Source organism: Corapipo altera, unplaced genomic scaffold, assembly GCF_003945725.1.
Source record: "Corapipo altera isolate COAL_440 unplaced genomic scaffold, ASM394572v1 1, whole genome shotgun sequence".
Taxonomy (NCBI): Eukaryota; Metazoa; Chordata; class Aves; order Passeriformes; family Pipridae; genus Corapipo; species Corapipo altera.
The window spans coordinates 31,937,216-31,958,345 of record NW_020884873.1 but is presented as its reverse complement, the minus strand read 5'-3'; the positions used below and the strand labels follow the sequence as shown (position 1 = coordinate 31,958,345).

General features: G+C 44.2%; 1 protein-coding gene across 1 annotated transcript; it reads left to right on the top strand.

The window, feature by feature from the left end:
* The first annotated feature begins 2,342 nt into the window (after positions 1-2,342).
* On the top strand, positions 2,343-20,574 carry KCNMB4 (potassium calcium-activated channel subfamily M regulatory beta subunit 4). The gene is made up of 3 exons (XM_027664352.1): positions 2,343-2,693; positions 11,786-11,913; positions 19,672-20,574. Exons 1-3 carry the CDS (start codon positions 2,355-2,357, stop codon positions 19,838-19,840), a joined length of 636 nt encoding a protein of 211 aa, XP_027520153.1. The 5' UTR covers positions 2,343-2,354; the 3' UTR covers positions 19,841-20,574.
* The last annotated feature ends 556 nt before the right edge of the window (positions 20,575-21,130 follow it).

The following is a 21,130-nucleotide window of genomic DNA, read 5'->3' as shown; positions in this document are numbered from 1 at the left end:
CTGGCACTTTCATGGAAGAGGTGTGATCGATGTTATGAGAAGCACTGCTAAGCTTCTGCAAGGAAACAGAGATGTGAGCCCAATCCCAGCAACGGGCTGTGTGGGTGTGTGGTGGCAGAGCCCCAGCGCGGGCTGCCCAGCCTCAGGGTACATGACCACGGTAGAGGCATTCTCAGCACCAGCTGTACCAGGTGAGTCATCTGCAGTTGGCCACAGGTAAGACTGTTCCTTTGTTGTGGGGCAAGGAAGGGCCAAAAAAGCAGATAGCAACCTATTTTCCTGCTGTTGAGAATTTCATGCAGACATTTAACTTCGTATAGCAGCTTTTTCAGCCCTGGCAGCTCTTTATGCCCATGGTCCTAGAGCCAGCATCCTGACTCTTGTCCTCAGCAGGTGACAGTAGAGCTAAAATCTTTACAACAGGCCCCTACTACCCAGCTTTACTCTCTTACAAATCAGGCATTGGTGATCATTTTTCACTTCCAGTGGATCCAAATAGACTTTGAGACCTGACTGAGTCATTTATGCAGAACTTCAAAATCTATGAGATCACCTGGTGAATATTCAGCACCATTCCCAGTTAAAATATAGACTCAGCATCTCCTCCAGCTGTAGATGATGTAGGGGTTGGATGCACACAGGAGGACTAACTCAAGATTGCTGTGTCACCCAGTGATCTGTTGCCTTCATTTTCATCTGACAGTGCTTTATGTACATCAGATTACAGGGAGCTGAATGGAGTACTGAAGGCCAGCTGCTCAGAAGGTAAGACAGACAAGAAGCCACAGTCCATCTACGCTGGGAAAGCAGGGCTGGAGCTTCCTTTTTCAGGTGGTGACAAATTGACCTCATTAAAATTTTATTTTTTATACTATGAAAGCTATATGCAACAGGCCTCATCATTAGAGACTGCTGTCACCACAAGTGCTGGCAGCAAAGCCTGACTTATGGGAATGGATGAACAGGGCCAAAAACTAATCAAGATGAGTTCAGTTTCTAGTATAAACGCCTCCTGCAGGTTTAAGTGAAAAAAAAAAATCCCAGGCTGAGAGCTGGCATAGTATTTCAGAAACCCATTGGTGTCAGGGCAAGCTGCTTACAAAGCAGCTGGCCTGAGAGCAATGTGGTAGTGCACTGGTGCAAGCAAGGACAATATTTACATCCATTTATATTCATGTCACAGCATGGATTCTTAATAGCCTTCCTGCCAAACCTTTTTCAATAGTCCATTTGGAGAACCTATGGATCAACTTTATTTATAAAAATTTGACATTGCACTCTGCAGTGGGAAAGTGATTGAAAAAGGTGGCCAACAAAAAGTGCTATTTCCCGTATTTTTGTACCTCATTGTCTGCTGTGTCATCGAGTTCAGCTGTCACCTCTGAAACTGTCACATTTTGTTCTAGCTAATTGCCTGTGATAAAGGCTACAGAATACAAATATAACTATTTCTTATGGTCCTTTGGCACCAAAGAGCTTGTTGTATTGCCACAGTGGGAAATGCTGGGTTATAACCAAACTTCATTTGCAAAATAAATGTTTTCTTGGATTGACTACTTTTCTTGCAGACAGCTTGGAAGGAAGCATTTCCTGGGGTGAACCTTCAAAGGTCAATACCTTCCTGTTGAAAGCAATTCCTGTGTGTGACAGCTGTCATCTTGCTTCCCTATTAACTTCAAATAATGGTGGAAGAGACTGGGTCTGTCTCTGCTTGCAAATGCTGGGTTTGGGGCTGGCTGGAGTAGAGCACTTCACCCTGCAGCCCCAAAAAGTCCTGTTGAGACAGGATGACATTTGGCCAACTCCCATTATGTCCCTTCTCAGTCAATAAGGTGAAACTAGCAGCTGCTTCCTCATTTGCACATATTTAATTTCTTTAGTTTCAAATGAGATTCCTCATGTAGATGAAGACCTTGCAAACTTTTATGCAGGGGGCTACTAAGCAGGATTTCACACAGGGTCTTCAGGACTTAAGCAAGCCACTGGCAAGATGTTGGCTTAGAGAGAGTGGGTGGGTGGGGGACTGCAACGCACCCAAAGGGCCCTGCCCCCCACCCCCTTCTAGATATTGTACCTTGCATGATGGTACCCAATATTAATCCGGACTAGCCCTCCCCACAGCAAATCTCCAGGGGTAGATAATCCCGTTGCAAGCTGTCCCTTTCCACCCCTGGAGGGCCCTGAATTAGGTCAGACTGGATTAAGTTTGCATTTTATTTATCTAATTTTTTTTTCGTGCTGGTTACACGCACACTCAGGCTCGGAGGAGGCGGGGAGGGAGGCGGGGAGCGGCGGGAGCTTTAGCCGATGGCAGTGTCTGATGCCCGGCGGCGGATGCCAGCGGCAGCCGGGCGATGGCGAGGAGCCGGGCGGCTTACGAGTACACGGAGGCGGAGGACAAGAGCATGCGGCTGGGTTTCCTCCTCATCGCCGCCGGCTTGCTTTCCCTCTTGGGTTTGGGTTGTTGCTGGCTTCGACCGGCGCTGCAGGAGCGGGGCGGCGGCGGCTCCGCCAACTGCACGGTGCTGGCGGTGCGGCAGCTGGGGGAGCGCTTCGCCTGCACCTTCTCCTGCGGGGCCGCCTGCCGCGGCACCGCCCGCTACCCCTGCCTCCAGGTCCTGGTCCGCACCTCCCGCTCCTCCGCACCCGCCCTGCTCCACGAGGACGAGCGGCAGCTCCGCACCAACCCCAAGGTGAGACCTGCGAACGCCCTCCTCTCCCGAAACGCGGGGTGGTGGGTCCCGCCGCGGCGATGGTGCCCTTTCCCTGGCCCCGGTGCCCGCCTTGGGCGTCCCGGTCCGCGGCAATCGCCCTCTGTTCGGTGCGGGTTTTAATCTGAGGGGGGGAGAGTGGATGAAGTCCCGGAGCATCCCTCCAAAATACCACTCTGCTGTTGCTCAGCAAAACGTAGTATATCTTTATAGTGTGTGTATATAAATATATATATGTGTATATACATATATATATATATACGTACTCTACAGGGTGCATCTATATTTATGTGTTGTGTGCATACACATATCTAGCATGTCGGGGGTGGTTTAGGCTCGATATTAGGGAAAGATTCTTCACCCGGAGGATGGCACTTAACAGGCTCCCCGGGAATGTGGTCACAGAAACAAGCCTGCCAGAGTTCAAAAAGTGTTTGGACAATACTTGGCACATGGTGTGATTCTCGGGGATGGTCTTGGACGGGGCCAGGAGTTGGACCCGATGATCCCTGTGGGTCCCTTCCAGCTCAGGATATTCTGTGATTCTATATGGCATAGTATAACATACTATCAATGTATAATGTATAGTATACTACATACTATACTACACTATACTATACACTATCCTAAGTACAGTATAATGCTATATACACACACATACACTATATAAATACACACACACACTGTATAAATACACACACACACATGCACTTCGCGATCAGCCCCATTCATTTCCAGCCCAACCCTCCCGCGTCCGGAGCGCAGCCCTGGGGCGGAGAGCAGCGGAGGCTCAGCTGCCGTTCCCTGTCCCGCTGAAGCCCCGGGACGCCGGCGGGGAGCCGGGGAGAAATTCCTGCTGCCGGTGGGGAGATCTGTCTGCTCGGGCAGTGCCCGATGCCGCTGCGTGATCCAGAGGGTGGGGGGCTTCCTATAGAAACGCCCCGAAGCGCAAGGGGAAATGTTAACGGAGCCACTGGTGGGGCGTCGGGGAGAGGGCTGCGCCGAAACAGAAGTTTCCTCCATGCTGTTTTGATTCTTAGACTTCTCCATCACCCACATGAAAAAGGACCGAATGGAGGAGTCCTAAAAATTGCATCTTGCAGCAAACTGGGGTAGTCTGAAGGCAACGTGTGACTTGTGCTTTCTCTTTCTTTAAAGGCAGTTATTCTGCCTTCTCCTTTTTCTTTTCATGTTGGGTAAAGATGGCCTTGACAGAATGCTGCCTGAATGAAGGAGATTTTATTTGAAGGAGATTTTATTAAGTAGTTTCCAGAAGAAAAAAAAAATGTGATGGAATCCCCCTACCCGTGAAAGGACTTCAAGTCTTGAGAGTATTGGAGAAGGAAATGTCAGCTTTTTGACTGAGATGTGGATGCAGCACAATGTCAAGGGGCATGTTAAGCATGGTGCAGGAGTCTGCTTGCAGGGACCAGATAGCAGGCTTGAGTGTCCAGTTGGTATGTGCAGCCTCGCATCTCCTCAGTCATACTTGCACTGATCTGGCTCTGTCCCTTGGAAGGTGGATTAAATTGCAAGCTTAGGGTTTGAGGGTTGCTTTTTTCCCCTTGACAGCTTATGGCTTTGGAAGGGTGGTTGGGGCAAAAATCAGCAGAGTAAGAAGCAGGATGGTAAATCTGCAAGGATTTGGATTAAATTTTTGGCACTGCTCAGAAGTGATGAGCGATGAAGCTGCAGTGCTGGATGGTGCCCCATAGCAGCTTGTGAGGGAGCTTTGCAAATTTCACCTTTCCCTGGGAGTGCTGCTGCCAAGCTCCCTGTGGTTACAGAGATGTGCTGTGAGTGCCTCAGCTGTCTGAGCTCCAGAACTTCTCTAAAATCTCTCAATTTTCAGGTGGGCAAGGGGTAGTTGGTAAAGTGCAGGAGAAAAAGCCACCCTTTTGATGTGGGGCAAAGATGACATGGTGCTGCAGAGGGTGCAGCGTGGCTCTCCCTGGACATGGCCCAATGGCCCTGTTGTGGCCACGTCCAGCAGGGATGGGAGGTGGAAGATGGGAGGTAGGTGCTGAGCCATGCCACCAGAATGACTGAGCTCAGTAACTCCACCAGCTTCTGCAGTTTCAGCAGAGGCTTTCAAATTAGACTGTGACCACAGTATCTTTCTGAGTGGTCCAAGTGATTTGTTTTTACTTCTTGATTCTGTTTTCTTCTACCTTTCTGGAAGTCTAGTGGGAAGAGAAGTTTTACACCTGCCTGGGGGCTGGATTGCAATTCTGCAGGGAAGCACCCAGAGCTTCCGAAGTAATGCCTGTAAATGTCACTCAGAAACCTATTTTTATTTAACAATTAATTTTATATTAACAATTGATAAAGAAACAGGGCTCTGTGTTGGCAGTGTCGTACTTACATGCTCTTACAAATATAATCTATTTTCTTTACCTTCCTCCTTGCATCTCTAGATGTGGGCTGTTTACGCTGGCTATTGATTGTTGAGGATTAAATCTGATTTACCAGATGAGCCCAAGCTGAAAGGATGCATTTTTTTTTATGTAACTGCATTCTCTAGTAGTAATTGAATTTAACTAAATGGAAAACTACATAGGAAAAAGAATGTGCTCCAATTATTTTCCCTACTTCAAGAAGCTTGTGTAAAACCAATGGAAAATAAGAAGAAAAGTTGTTTAGGTGTCATCAGGAAAACATACTGTTATAAGGAACTGAAGTCTGTATCTGTTGCTTTGGTTTTCCCTTTTTTCTACTAGTTCAGTGTCTGTGGAGCCAAACAGTTATACTCTCCTTTTAATTTTTGTTTCAAAATCTCACCTTCTTTAAAAGCTTTCAGGATTTTATGTTGAAATACATTAAGCGACAGAGTAGGAATCTGTGGAATCTAATGCTCAGGATCCAGTATGTATTTATGAATGAACGCTTAGGGATTCATTAACCTTTCCTGTTCCCATCACCTTCTTGCACTATGCTTCCTTGTGTTCATGCAATTTCACATACAACATGTTAAGCAGTTCCAACTAACTGGAAGGGGGAAAAATGACCAATTTTGCTTTGAACAGTCTTTAAATTTTATGTTCTGTTTAGCTACTTCTCTTTGTAGGGTAGCAATTTTCCCCTGTAAATCAATAGTGTGGAAAAGGCATAGGCTCCTTACAACACACAATGCTGAATTAGCTGGCAGCTTCACACTCCCAAAAATCCCCAGTGCATTGAACTAAAAACCTTCTATTTTCTGTAGTAGAGTGGGCTGGCACTTCAACATATTGCAGCTATGAATCTGTCTGTTCTAGCGAGGAGAAAACTGTTCTAGATGCAGGAACAATAATTTTTTTCCTCTCTTACTTTCTAAGATAATCACATCATTGGACAGCCCAGGATTCATTTTAGCTCTTAAAAGATTATATAGCTGGGTCAGAGTTAATCCAGGAATGTATATAATAAAGCACCGGACATGATTACATTTGTGTTTAGTCGAAGAGATTTGTGGATTTCTTTTTTTTCTTTTTTTTTTTCTTCTTTTGATTGCTGTCTCAGAGGAAGAAATTTCATTGGAGTGACAGTAGCCTTTCTTCAGCTGCCTTGATAGCAATAACAATCTCTGAAATAAGGCTTAAGGGGGATTAATTCCGAAGTCAAGTTGTCGCTATCACTCTCTGGCCATCAAGTAAGTCGGCAAGTGCATACAGCCAGTGCAGGGACCAGGCTATAAGTTTGGTTCGGAAAAATGACAGAGGAGTGTGTCAGCTGCTAAACCAGTTTACTTTCTGGCTTTTTAGACTTTTCCCTTTCTATATTTGAAGTTAAGAGAAGGGTCATAAGAACTTGCCCACTGTTTTGCCAAAGAAACTTTTATGGGAGTGACTGATAAGGCATATGTTAGCAGCTCGGCAGCAGGACCTGTTTTCCCCATCCTTGTCCTTGGGCAGGGTAGTAGAGCAACCAGCTACTGCTCCTTGTCTGCACTCCACATCTGCCCGTGCTGCTGTCATGCTTCTTTCTATAACTGCTCCACCTGACAAGATGATGTGCAATTATCTCTTCTGTGCACTTGTAAATAGAACTGGGATTGATTTTTAGACTCCCTTAAATATGACCTATGACAGAGGAGGTTCCATAACAAAATATGCTCAACTTTACAGTAATTATGGGAGGGTCTGGTGCATCTGGTGAAGCATCGGATCTGTATTTGGGCTGGGCAAACTATCTGTACCTGTGATGGGCAAACTATGCAGATGCTACCTAGCAATTCCTCTGGGAACAGCCCCAGGGGCCATGGATAAACATCACCTGGGGCACTACTCACTGCCTCAAGCCTCTGTGATGAGTTGTGGGTTTGGTCACTCCTGTTGGGTTGTGCTGATGAAGCAAGCTGATCATCTGTGCTGACAGATGCAGGTGAAAATGAGACATGGTGTTCAGTTCTAGCTCCCTTAGGACACCCAGCTGGAGGGGGCAATTTTTTTGTATTAATGGAGTGAGTCAACCTGCTCATCTCCTTCTACAATAGGATGGTTGTGGCAGCACTTCCATCTGGCATTGGCTCTGTCAGACATGGGAGAAACTTTTTGCAGCTTCTCACAGAAGCCACTTTTGTAGCCTCTCCAGTACAAAAACCTTGCCAAGCAAACCCAATACACCTGAAGATCAGGTGCTGGCTTTAGTGGTGTGTTGTACTTTTGCAGAGATACTTGCCTACAGCATCCTTACCACTTCATTTCATCACAAAACTTCACAAACTGTGTGGCAGCTTCACAAATGACGTGGAGCTTTGCTAGCCAAACAAGTGGTACGTGCTCTGTCCCATGGTTCACCAGCAACCAGGAAGATGGTCTTCAACAAGTCACCTGGCAAGAGAGTTTGGAGACTTGCTCCTTGGTGACATTGGTTTGTGTGCTGTTGAGCTGACTTGCTTCTACTTATGTCTACTTGCATTTGAGACTTTCTTGGTCTTGCCTTGTGGACTGTGTCTTCCAGGCTTGAGACAGCTTCCCTCAGAACCTACCAAGTCTGTCTCCTTTTTCTTAAAAATGTAACTGAGTTAGGCAAGAATTAGTCTTTGAAAAGCATGAAACGCTACCTGGAAGTTAAGCCATCATCAAGAGTTCAAGCCTCTGTTCTTTCTCTGCCATGTAGAAGAACATCTGCTCTGATGAAGGATCAGAAGGACCTTCCCACACATCTGCAGAGACACTGAAGTAGGAGCATCCTGCAGCAAACACAGACACAAATCTTACAAAACCTTGGGTAAAGATCTATTAGCAGTTCACTGACATTTTTATTGAATTGAATCCTGAGCCATCTCGCCAAACACTGGCTTTGACTGAAGAGGGAACATTATCAGCCTGATACTGATTTTGAGCTCTGTAATTGAGACTGTATTGGAATTCCATAATAATTTTATTGTTGCTATGGCATAGCGTAGGAGTTGCAATTATAGTTCCACGTATCAAAAGATTTGCCAAAAAGGAGTCTGCTCCATCAGATTTATTCTGACTGTCTAATCTTAAGTACTATTCTCCAACTTCATTGTCACTTATTAAAGAAAAAAAACATCAAAGCAATATAGAGTGGGATGCTTTCACTGAAAACGGATGTTTCTGTGTGAGCTGCAATTGAGCATCAGGTGTCCTAACTTGTTTTCAAACTGTTGGCATTTGTTTATATTTTGATGGCAGTATTTCATGCCATGTCTTGTGAGGGAGGACTGTGTAATTAACATTTCAGAAACTGCCTGTTGCTAAAGTGAAAGTTACAATTCCCTTTTATCTGACTGCTGACTATACTTTGGAGAGCGATACAGTTGCTCAAATAAAGTCCCCAAGAAGTGTGCTTGGGTGGCTGAGTAAAGAGAGATCCATCACTTATGTGGATCCAAAGGAGACAAAATGTATGTTGGATTGGTGGGGACTATGCTGGCAACCCAGGGAGGCAAACAGCTCCAGTATTTGTGCAGCAGGTGATAAGTTCTCATTAGAATTGGACCTTGGGTGTTCATTGTGGCTCAAGGCCTTCATCACTTTGAGTTGATATTTCAGAGTGACCTCTGGGATTCATATTTGGCCAGAGACCACTTCTCCCTTCAAGGTTGTTAATCCTCAACAGCCTCAAGCAGTGAGGTCACATCAATTTATGGTAAAACCGAGGGCGTCCCCTTTGTGTTTTCTACATGAAGATAAAGAGGTGGAAATGTATCCAGCATGCTTTATGTCAGCTGTCATTGGGACTACTTGTGCAGAGAATAGTGGGAAGTTTGAGTTGCAGAGATCATTCACTGTTGTCCCCTTCCTGTAGGTAATGGCAATACTCCCACATACTGTCTTGCTTTGGTATGGGGAAGACAGAAGTGTTGAAGACAGAAGTAGTCTGTGAGCCCCTTTACATCTTCCAAACCAAGAAAAATCCCTGCCCTGAAAACCTCAATGTTTAATAGCTTCATATTGAGCTAAAAGTGTGGGAACTGATAGCAAAAATTGTGAAGTAATATGTGATGTAACTGTCCTGGGAGACTATTATAGCTTGATACTTTTCTGTTCAAATGGACGTCTCTTGAGAAAAGGAACCTCTGCAGTTGTTTCTAAGCCTGAAACTCAGGATGGGGCTAAACAACAGTTCACCAGCTCATGAACTTCGTGAAGGATTCATGCAGTATTTTGTAGGGGTGGAAGGTCTCCGAAGGATCCAGAGAAAGTTTAACCAGGAGTGGTGGGGAAGGTGCACTTTCATAGTAGAGAATAGCAGTAAGCTGTAGACACAAGAAAGAAACATTTCAGAGGAAAGAGGGAATATGCACATGTAACCAGTACCACAGGAATAGTAGTTTTTGAGATAGTTGAGGACATTTAGGCAGAAGAATGTACATTGGTACTTAGTTGTTTTGTCTAGTTCTGCATTTTGTGTGCTGGCTAAATAGTGGTTGGTTTGGGGGGCTCTTTTTAGAGACCCTAGAAGCTGGGGGCTACCTACAAGCTGGGGGCTTGGAGAAAAGCAGGGTGGTGACTCCAGTCAGGCATAGGCAGTCAGTGTACAATTGGTGGGATATGATACCATTGCCAAAGGAGGATCTGAAATCCTTCATAAAGAAAAGTATCAGAGCGGAGGTTGGGTGTGCTAGACCCCAGGCCAAACAGGGAAGAGGGGACCAGCTGGCATGGTTGAAGCATGCTGGGGCTGTCATGGGGGCAGAGCAGAGCCAGCATTGCATTCAGGTGTCTTCATGCCAAATTCACTGACTCGTCTAGCTGCTGCACAGATGTGTTTATGCACTGGGGGCATGCAGGAGAGAGGGGGGTGCCTTATGCTTCCAAAGTACGCAATCAAAAAAAAACACTGCTGACCAGGGAGTATTATCTAAGATGGCAATAACTGTATGCAACAAATCCTGAATTCTGGTTTCTGAAGTAGAATGGCTTTGCTGCTTGTTTCTGTCCTCTGTCATCAGCAGTGGAACAATCCTTGTTTAGGGTCATCTGAGCAGGGAACTAAAGAGAGCTCTGTGCCATGGCAACACTAGATGTGGGTCCATGTGAAAATGGGAATCCTTGCACATGAAAAAGACAAGTTCCAGTTTGGAAGCAGAATGGAAGACCTTGCAGATTTTTCCAGTCTGAAGCATGGAAGACACTGACAACAATTGTATGTGCTGACAGAAGTGGCCAGACTTTACATCATCGGAGGAATAAAATCCTGAGATTTCTCCCTTCTCCCCAGAATGGCAAAGCTTCAAGCTGTTGTCTGGTGGAGATGGACTTGTAGGTCTGTACAGTTTGGGCATAGTGTGCAGCTGGGAGCAAGGTAGGCCCCCTGGGACACTTCACCAGAAGGAGAGGAAGCACTCACTCGGCACAGTGAGTCATGATCATCTTTATTGTCATATTAGAGAGGGTATCTCTCTACTTGTTACTGCCTTCAGGATACTGTGAAGAAATTAATGTTGTGATCATAAGTGGGAACCCCTTTAGGGGCTTCCCACAGCCTACACCTCCTGCTTCCTCATCGTACCCAAGTAGGAGGCTTTTTAGCTACCTTCACAGTCACAGTTTTTTCTGTTTACAGCTTCCAGTTTTAAAGGAATTGGAATTCTCTGTGTGCACCTGAAGCCTTGGTGTCCATCTGTCCTGCAGGACAAAAAACCTTTGTGTTATCTGAGGATGAGTTAAGCTGTGTTACTCAGCGTGGTTCAACATCTCCTGTAATGATCTCCATGGACGCCCAGTACAAATAAGAGAGATTGTTCTTGGACACTGAGATCCTGATACTACCGACATTTGATTCTGTGGACTATTTGTTTTCTATTGTTTAACTGGCTGTGGCTAGGAGGTAAGGGTGGTGTGTCAAAGGCCTTGTGGAAACTAAGATATGTGTGTGTGTGTGACCCGAAGCAGAGCCTCTGAAAGCCCAGTCCCAAGAGCACCAAGCTGTGGGAGGAACTTCCCTTGAGTTCTTTAGGTTTCGAAGCAGATGTCTGAGGGTGAGATCTGCAGATAGCTCAGCTGCATGTTCAACTCTTATTGACTTCTGTACAGCAGAAGCAGATGCTGAAACTTTCTGCTGAAGAGAGGCTTTGAACTTTGTTGCTTGTTTCTCTCTGTTGTAAGAGTGTAAGAACACCTTCTTTTACCAGTGGATTTCAGCCAGATATCAGATATCCCATCATCTGGGAAAGCTTGCTGGACTCTTTGAGTTATTTATTAGCATGATACTAAACAAAACTTGTGATTACGTACCTCACTGAAAATAGGAAGTTATTCAAATCCAATCCATGTGGCTGGCTAAGATTTCATCAAAATCAAACAAAATGAAGCAATTATTTTCCCATTCATCATGCAAACCCCCAAGCTGTTATGAGGCAGTTTGGTTTGAAAGTAGAACAAAATATGACAAAGCCTTTATTTTGTTTCTGAATGCTGGCGTATTCTTTTCCAGTACCTTCATGGAGTAACTAACAATTGAAGTAAATTTCAGCTAACTTTTCTTTTTTGTTTCTGTGGAGCTTGTTCTTATTATTCTCTGTCCATTTCAGTCATGCTGGCGTTATGGAAAATGCAGAGAAGTGATGCCCTGTGTTCCTGAGCACAGAAGTAACTCTGTTTTACAACGTGTCTTGGCAGTGTTCATACATCCCTCCCTGTGCAAGAGATGATCAGGAGAACTCTGAGAACGTCACGTACAAGCAGAAATACTGGAAAGAGAAAGTGGGTTCTCAACCATTTACATGCTATTTTAACCAGCACTTGAGGTGAGTAATCCTCATTTGGCTAGGCAGAAGTGCTTATGCGTCTGTTTAACAGCTGTCCATTGGTTCTGTTTGAAAATATATATAAATGTATGCACATGTATACACACATCCGCCCCCCCCAAGTGATGTGGTTTATCACACAGAGCTCAGCACAGAACTCTGCAAGAAAATTCTGTTGATGAAAAGCTATACAGAAAGCACAGGAGTGTTTTTACCACTTGAAGTAAAAATATAAAACTCTGAGGAAAGTTTTCCTTAAACCACGCAATTTTTATGACAAAAAGCATCTTGGCTTTTAACACTCAGACAGCAAATTTCTGGTTTGGAAATTAACATTCCTTCCCTCCACTGAGAAGAAACCTTTCTGTATTTGTGGAACAAAAGGGAAGATCAGTAAGTACTACAAACCAACTCAGGAATTGTGTTCACAGAGGATTAATGAATTAGGTATGTGTAATAAGCATTCATAGAACCACCATATTTCATAAATGCTTGCAGAATAGAAAGTAGTAAGCTAAAGCATCTCCCCTTCTGTTTCAATTCTTACTTTTACTGCTGATATTGATGTGACTTACAGGTGTATGAGGGTGATGTGTGGTTTCCTTCCTTCCATAAACAGACAGGGGAAGGAGTCCTTTTGCCTCTCTCTTTCTGATGGTGATATGCCAGGAAATAGAAGGTGATGTGGCAGCAGGAAGAGGTTAGTCCTACCCCGCAAACACTTGAAAGTTAAACAGATAAGGGAGACCTAGGAGGGAATATCTTGGGGCTTGCAGGTGCGATTCAGGGCTCAGTGTGGGAACGTTGGCACCAGATATTCAGGTTCATTTAGACAAACAGGAGGAAAAGGGATGCCAGTGTGTGCTAGGACCTCGGACAAACTGGGGAGCTGGAGCAGGGTGGCAGGTGGAGAAATGCCTGACTCTCCTGTGGATGGCCCACTGAGTGCCTTGGGGGCTTCAGCTTTATCCTAGGCTGGCTAAAATTATTACCCCCTCCCTGGAGAGAGGTAGTCAGCATGCCCAGGATGACAGTCTGTTGCCATGGTTAACTCTTTGTGGAGGGATCCCACCAGCGCTTTGTAGCAAAAATTGTTGTTCCTTACAGAGGGGAAAGAAGAGCTGCTTACAGCACACGTAGGTTAGGGTATCCTGTGTGGTGACATCAGACCTGTCAGGGACCTTCTCGGGGGTCCTTTGGTCCACAAGGTGCCAATCTTGGGTCTGCTAATCACAAACCTGGTTATAATTTTGGCTTCTCTGAACAGGCATGTGCTTCCAGTTCCCCACACTGCTGTGGCCTGGGATCTGCAACAGCCACTGCCTGAGTGAGCAGGAGAATCAGAAGCATGGGATTGTCTGCAGGAGAAGTCGTGGCTAGGATTCATCTGAACTAGTGTGGACAGGATGCTGTGAAAATTAGCTTTTCTAGTCAGCGGAGAGAAACAGGAACCTTTTACCTTACCCCAAAATAAATGCCTAATATTGGTCAGATGCCAAGAGTTGTTTATTTATCTCCCATAAATGACCATAGAGTGGCAGGTGTCCAGAGCTACGTGATCTGGTTCTCACACCACATTTAGGTGAAGCACAGACAAAATTTTTCTGAGGCTGCACACCATGTAGCATCTGCCATTCATGTAAGTTGACACTGAGGAATTGAGCAGCACTCAGGCAAGGCTTTTTTCCTTAAAGATGCTGAATCCTATACTGCTGAATGTTCTTGCCAGTGCAATAGTTGACTTGAAATGCTGCCTTTTGCTGATCATACAACAATTCACGTAAGCAGAAGACAGACTCACTGCCAGAGATACTTGAAGATAGTCTAAGCTAAAATGTGTACACCATTTATTTTCCACTGGAGATAGGAATGAACTTTGGGAGATAAGTTTTGCTGACTAGGAATGTGGATGTTAGGTATACTTTCAGAGCAACAATGACTAAGCAGCTTGTGAAGCGGTAAAAGAACCCTATAATAAACTGAGAGAAAAGTCTGTTCACTTCAAAATAGAAGTGGGCATATTTTCTGTCAGTATTTTTTTCACTCTATGGATAAGCTAAGTCTTCTGTGTCAGTCTATATAAAACATACAGAAAATAGCTCCTTAGAGAGAGTACTATTTGCAGTATTAATAATCTCCCTTTTGAAAAGGCAGAATAAAATTCTAAGTAAATATATAGGCAATGAGTTAACATCATCTATTCTTCATCAAACTGAATTCAGCTTCATTGTCAGAATTGTTGCTGCATGCAGAGTGTACTATTAGGTAACATCTCCCTTCAGTTTGGTGGTGCACATTTCAACAGGCTACTGTGAAAAGAAAAAAAAGATGCAATTCTTACAGTTCAAAAGGGATGAGAAGCAGACTTGGCAATTTCAATCATTCTTGGTTAATATAAATTGAGATGCCCAGCAAAACTAGCTCTCTGACATTTATCTTAGGGAAACTAAGAGCAGCTTAGCTTGGAGCTCAGTGCTTTACTGAAAATTAAGGTCTTGCTTTGCCATTGTAGGCACTTACATTTAGTGTGCCACTCTTCTCTGGCTGGCAAGTTGCAAGTTGCATGGGAAAGTTGCTTTCCTGGACCTCTGGTGAAGGTGCCTGTGTGTTGGCACGATGATATTCCAATCTGAAGGAAGCCCTGCCCAGCAGAAGAAAAAATATTCTTTGTTTCAGAGCATAAAATAAAGGACAAATTAAGATAAAGTTCTCAGGCTTTTGCCAAAGGTTTGAGAAGACACCGAGCTCTAGTTCTTCAGTGTTCTGGATTTCACACCAAGTGTTCAAGGGGATCTGTTGGCAGGACCACATGCAAACAAGTGTCACAGCTGCATGTCCTAAAATGGGATGTCTGGGGAAACAGGTGGGATGGGGAAGATCCTGTTGCTTTATTTCTTCATGTTCCAGGTCTCACTGACATCCACAACAAGAACAAAAAAGAAGATACCAAGGTTTCTGTCAACTCAGACCACTCTGTCTCAAAGACTTGAAGGGCAAACACTGTCCAGTGATTAGCAACAATCTGTATGTTGTTGGGGTACCCTGCAGGGTCCTTATTTATTGGGGAATAATTATGTGTAGAAGCCCAGAGTGCTCAGGTAGTAGGGCTGCTCATCTGTAAGGGCTGGAACATAAATCTTGACTTGCCTGTTACTTCACACTTTTCTAAATTAATTCTGTCCAGTCAGAAGATGGTGTTGCTATTTCCCGTCCTTTCTTTTATTTTATCACCTGTGGAGCAGTGCTTGGGCTGGCAGGAAAGGACTTTACTGTTAGTAAGACACAGCACTGCCCCTGCATGCAGCCATCTGGGTGAGGATCTCTGCATCTTGCAACAATAAGGGAAAAAATGACTGCTTGTCAGAGTGATGGGATGTGAACAACTGTGGGCAAAATAAGTGTATTGCAAACGTCTTAATTCCAGATTGTTTGAATACAAAAAATATTTGTAAGATTACCCTATCCCATGCCCCCACTTTTGTCAGCTTTTGTTGTGTAACATAAGTTGCACAGTGTGGTTCATAAATGATGACTGAAATGTTTATGGGCCTGTAGCTTTTTGGTCCTGCATGACTTTTTGGTAATTCCTGCACTGCAATTCTTCCCATGATGTTCCATAACGGCTCTGAAGGTTCTAATGGAGGCCTGCTTTATCTGATGTCTGTTTGAACTGCTTGGCAACACCTAACAGGGATGTGTTGTATAATGAAACAACTAATCCAATCAACCTGGCTCAGAGCTCCACAGGGGTCTAGCCCTGAGCAAAAAGTCCTGCTAAAAATAAGTCCTGGTCTCACCTTTTAGCAACGAAAACAAAATCCCTTCCTCCTTGTCTGTTCAGTGAAAGGGAAAGCTGTATTTTCAGGGTTAAAATAGAGACTTCTTCAGGGATATTTTTTAGTTTGTTCATTCATTTTTCACTCTGGGGCTGCTGCTGGGCAGTGATGGTGGTGCTGCACAATGACCATCACTGTTTGCAGCAGAACAAGGTCTCAATCTCTAAGCAGGGTTTGCAAGTATTGTGGGTTTTTTCCCCCTTGGTCTCTTTCTTGTCTCTGCCACTGTTTTGTGCACAGATAACTGGTGTTAGGAGTTTGGGTGCATCCCCTCAAGAGGCTTTGCATTTACTGGAGACCTGAATGGCAGCATGCTAGAAACAAGAGATTCCCCATAACAGACCTTGGGGGAATATGTGCAACCCCTCTGCCGACATTTTTGAACTGAAATGTTGTATGAAACCAGGGGGGCTTCCAGGAAAGACAGGAGAAGGTTTCCCCCAAGGACACAGCACCTTTCCTTTTCTGTTTCCAAGACAAGCAACAAGCCTTCAGATTCTGGAAACAGGCACATCATCTTTAAAAAAGCATCAAGAAAAAATCAAAACTGCAGATTCAGTACATGCTAGCCTCACCATGCAAAATGAAATCAGTTACATTACTGTGTTTAGAGTGTCACAGAATCCCAGAATATTCTGAGTTGGAAGGCATCCACAAGGATCATCAAGTCCAACTCTTGATCCACAAGGATCATCAAGTCCAATTCCAAGGACCACCCCAAGAAACACACCATGTGCCTGAGAGCATTGTCTGAATGCTTCTTGAACTCTGTCAGGCTCGGTACTGTGACCACTTCTCTGGGAAGCCTGTTACAGCTTCCAACCACCCTCTGGGTGAAGAACCTTTTCCTAATATCCAACTTAAACCTCCCCTGACACCATTTCAGGCCATTCCCTTGGGTTCTGTCACTGGTCAACACAGAGAAGAGAGAAGCTTTACTGAAATCCGAAAAGATTACATCACCTGGCTTCCCTTGGTCAACTAGTTGGGTTACCTTGTCATAAAAGGAAATTTAGACTGACAAACAGGACTTAACCCTCATGAAGCCATTCTGGCTCTGACCAATGACTGTGCTGTCCTTCAGGTGTTTTTCAATTACTCCCAGAATAATTTCTATAATTTTACCAATCACTGAAATTAAACTGACAGGTCTGTTGTTTCCAGGGTCATCCTTCTTGCCCTTTTTGAAAACTAGGACAAAGTTAGGCAGCTTGCAGTCAACTAGGATCTCTCCAGATTCCCAGGACCATGGGAATTGGTCCAAATTTGTCCCACTATTTTTTTATGCCAAGAGTCAGTACCAAAAGGCTACATCCCAGAGGGTTCCAGAGTTTTCCTGGGTATCAGATCACCATCCAAAAGTGCTGCTCCCTCCTCTTGACTAAAGAAGGGCATTTAATATCTTAATTGTGGTGCCAGTAGCCATTTATTGAAGTATTTTTGGAGGACTCAGTCATGTCTTGATGTATTGTCTGCAAAGATGCTACACACAGTCGACAGTGAGTCACTGCCATATAAGAATTGCACAGGGACTCTTGCTGAAGCTAAGAATAGCAATAATACCCACCTGAACCAAAACCTCATCTTGAGGCTTAATTAAAGGCCTCTGTCTTTGACTCTTTTCCAAAAGGGAAATTCTTTTAAATTACTAAGTTACAGTCACACCTATAATGAGTGTTTGGCATCCATTGCTGCTAGCTCTGGTATGTGTTTTCAAAAACATTTAGGAATTTGTCAAAAAGATACCTTGCTTTCCCCAATCACACTTTCTTTCCTTTAACTGAATGCAATTTTCTAGGTTTTCTTCTTGCCCCTTATTTTTGAAATCTTTGATTAGTATCTGCTTAAAAAAACCCAAACTTAAAATTCAATGTTACTTTTAAGCTGAAAGTTGTGAAGATTGAGTGCTCTCTACTTATGGCCTCCTTGCCAACTAGCGCTCTGTTATGCACAGAAGATGATACAGTAAATATGAGGGAAGCAGTATTATACTTCTTGTGAAAGGATTTTTCTGTTCAGGTGTTGTCATTCATATGGCATAGACTGGTGAGTTTGTGCCTATAAAGTTATTACTACTTCATTCAATTTATAGTCTCCACCTGTGCCTGCCTATATATATTTAGGATTTTGGTTAAGCAGACTTCATGCACTCCACTATTGAATACACCTGGGGTTCTTTTGACAATTTTTTATGTTGCTGAATTTCAACTTCTTTATAGCTGAGCTGCTCATAGTCAGTCTTATTCTGCTCCTTACTACACAAACAAAGAGAGATGCATGGTGTAAGCCTCGGGGACTTGCAGGCTGGCACAGTGCAGAGGATCCTTCACATAGCAATTTTGGGTGAGAGATCCCCAAATGCAAATCCAGGTGCAATTAAATCTGGGATAAATTGTAGCTTGACAGTCTAGCTCCATTAACTCCATAAGGATGGATAAAACTCCACAGATTTGCAAACATCTCCATAAATTAACTTCTCAGTGAAAGAATAAGACGTTCTTCTTCTTTCCTCTATGGAGAATGCTTTCTTGGTGCTGCTTTCTGATCAGGATAAAACTATTGTGGGAGAGACAGCATAGTCATTGAGCAGGTATCTGCTTCCATGTGCCACTGTGTTAGAAGAGCTTAATTCCCAGGACCTGGCTGGATGAGCCTGGGTTGGCAGGGTTTTAGGCTGCGGGGTTTGTTGCTCCAAGGACTGTCAGATAGCATTGACAAAGCAACACATGATGGGAGAGTTCGATGTAAATGAGGACCAACATGAGTCAAGGCTATAGATATTTTCCTAATTAGAGAAAGTCTGTTTCTTTCCTTTGTAGGTAATTTTCCAGGGACTGCATGTGTCTGGCTTTAGATGAGAAAGCAGCAACAAAATGCAAATGCCATGAGACTGATTTAGTAACTGTTAAACTGCAAGGAGAGCAGAAAGAGCCAGAGCTGAGGAAAACCTGGCATCGAATTTCCCAACCGACTTCCCAGACTTGGAAGAGGCAGATGGACAACTGATATCTCAGACACATGGCACAGCTGAATTTCTGAATATCTTAAGATGCTTCCTCCTTGCTATTAGCCTTTTCCCTTGGAAATGCATAAACCTGTTACAGACCCGACCATGACTGTGTGTTAGATGCTGTTGACGGAGGCATGAGGTTTAAATTTTGAGGGAGGCTCCCCAAAGTGTCCCTGTAGTAGCCTACTCAGACGCTGCTGTTTGCAGCACCAAATCGCAGCTTATTGTTGAAATAGCCACTGCTGGGAAGGGGCTGAGCCGGGAGCCTTGGCCACACAGGGCCAGGTTGTCATCCTCCTGGGAGTAGACTCTGTGCAGACTCCTGCCTGCCAGTGCAGCTGGGCTAGCCTTGGCCACCAGCAGTTCAGGGCTGAGGACAGGGACTGGCTCTGCACCCGAACCACAACCAGGACTTACTTCACCAGTAACCTTCATGAACACATCAGTGCTCCAAGTAAAAAGGGAAGCTTTGATTACACTTAACCCATTGCACAGGGCTTGATGACATCTGAGCTAGACATGTATAAATGCTGCCTGGTATTATGTTTTTGCTAGAGTGGTTTTTCCAATCCACAGTCAGTGTGATACTGTATCTCTCACAGCTCTTTGTGATGACCATGACCCCTGGAAGACCTGAAGTATCAGACACCCCCCCCCCCCTTTTTTTTTTATCCAGACAAACTTGTTAGCCTGTAAACACTGCAAGTGGAAAGCTCTTACAGCCCACCACAAGTGCTGGTGATAAACGGGCAAATGAAAGCAGTGAATGAAAGGGTCCATTTAATCATTTTCTAACACTGTAGCAAATAAAACACCTGTACTCTTTCCCTGGTGGATGATTTCTACTAATGATGAGCTGATGATATTGAGTTGATTTATATTTTCTACATTTTCTGTTCCTGCTCTTCACAGGCCAGATGATGTGATGCTGAAGCGCACCCATGATGAGACTGTCCTCTTGCACTGCTTCCTCTGGCCTGTGGTGACATTCCTGGTTGGAGTCCTCATCGTGGTCCTGACCATCTGTGCCAAGAGCTTGGCTGTCAAGGCAGAGGCAATACAAAAGAAGAAGCATTTGTGAGTGGCAAGGCTGCTGACGGAAAAGAAAAATCTGCAAGAAGGTCTCAAGTGGGAAAACTTGACACACCTGCAGGTCTACAGGGCACCCTTCATCTCCTACCAGGGTCTGATCTGATGATGGAGTTGCTCTTGCCTCAGGATTGTTCTTAGAAGACTGCCCCATGAAATGCCAGCTAACTGCTTCTTCTGCTATGACAGTAAATAAGTATATTCTACCAAAAAAAAAATAATCTACACTGCACCAAATATGCTGTGTGCTGTTAGTGCTGAACTGCAGCTACCTAAGTCCTAGTGGAATTGAGACAGTTTATAAAACTCCCTGATGATACTCATTTCATCTCTACAAAGCAATCTTTGCTAATGTTTAATACTAAGTATTTAAAATATTTACTTTAGATAGACCTTATTTTCAAAATAATAAAATTTGATTGTTTTGGGCTTTTTAACCTTTGGATTTTTTTTTTATTTAAAAGGAAAAGCTTTAAGACAAACATAACACTGTGCTGATTTGTTGTTTTTTTTTTCCCACTGTGTAGAACTTAATTTTAAAATTCAAACTTTAACTTCTGTCTAGACTAAGTCTTTCATCATCACCTGTTCATTTTGATGAAATGTAGAAATCTCTCAAAAGTACTTCTCAAAAAAATGAAACTATTATTGGAAAGATGATTAAATGCTGGATCTAATTTTATTGCCTCAGTGGTATTCAGTCCCTACAGTTATTCTTGTCCTCTCTCAGATACACTCTTCATGAATGCTGTAAGCAGCAGGAATTTTACATTAGTAGTTTTACATGAATATATTTTACTAGCATCTTCCCTCAAAAATGGAGTGCCTGTGCACTTGCTGAGGAGAGCCTGTGAGCCATGGTGTGATCCATCTCACCAGAATCCAGAAATGGCCAGGGGAGACATCAGCTCCTTGTAGGGCTCTGGGTGTTTGCTGCTAAACTGCCCATCCCAGTCACACCAGCTCCATGAAGGCTCCCACGCAGGGGATGCTCCATTAAATGCAAGGCAATTTGGACACAGAATCTTGCTGAGTCTCCTTTCTCTGCTTGCTCCAGGTCCTCACTGTGTATGATTGGAGTACCAGCTCTTGTCCACTTGCTCATTGCAGAGATTTTCATATTTCTGGCAGTTTCCCTGGGCAGATTTTTTGCATACCATAGTCAGGGGCTGAGACCAGAGTAGCTTCATGGCACACGTCCATACCCCCACAGGGCTGGACCCCCCTGGGACCAGCTGTGCAGCTTTGCAAGGCTGAAGTGCAGCAGAGAAGAAAAGCCATG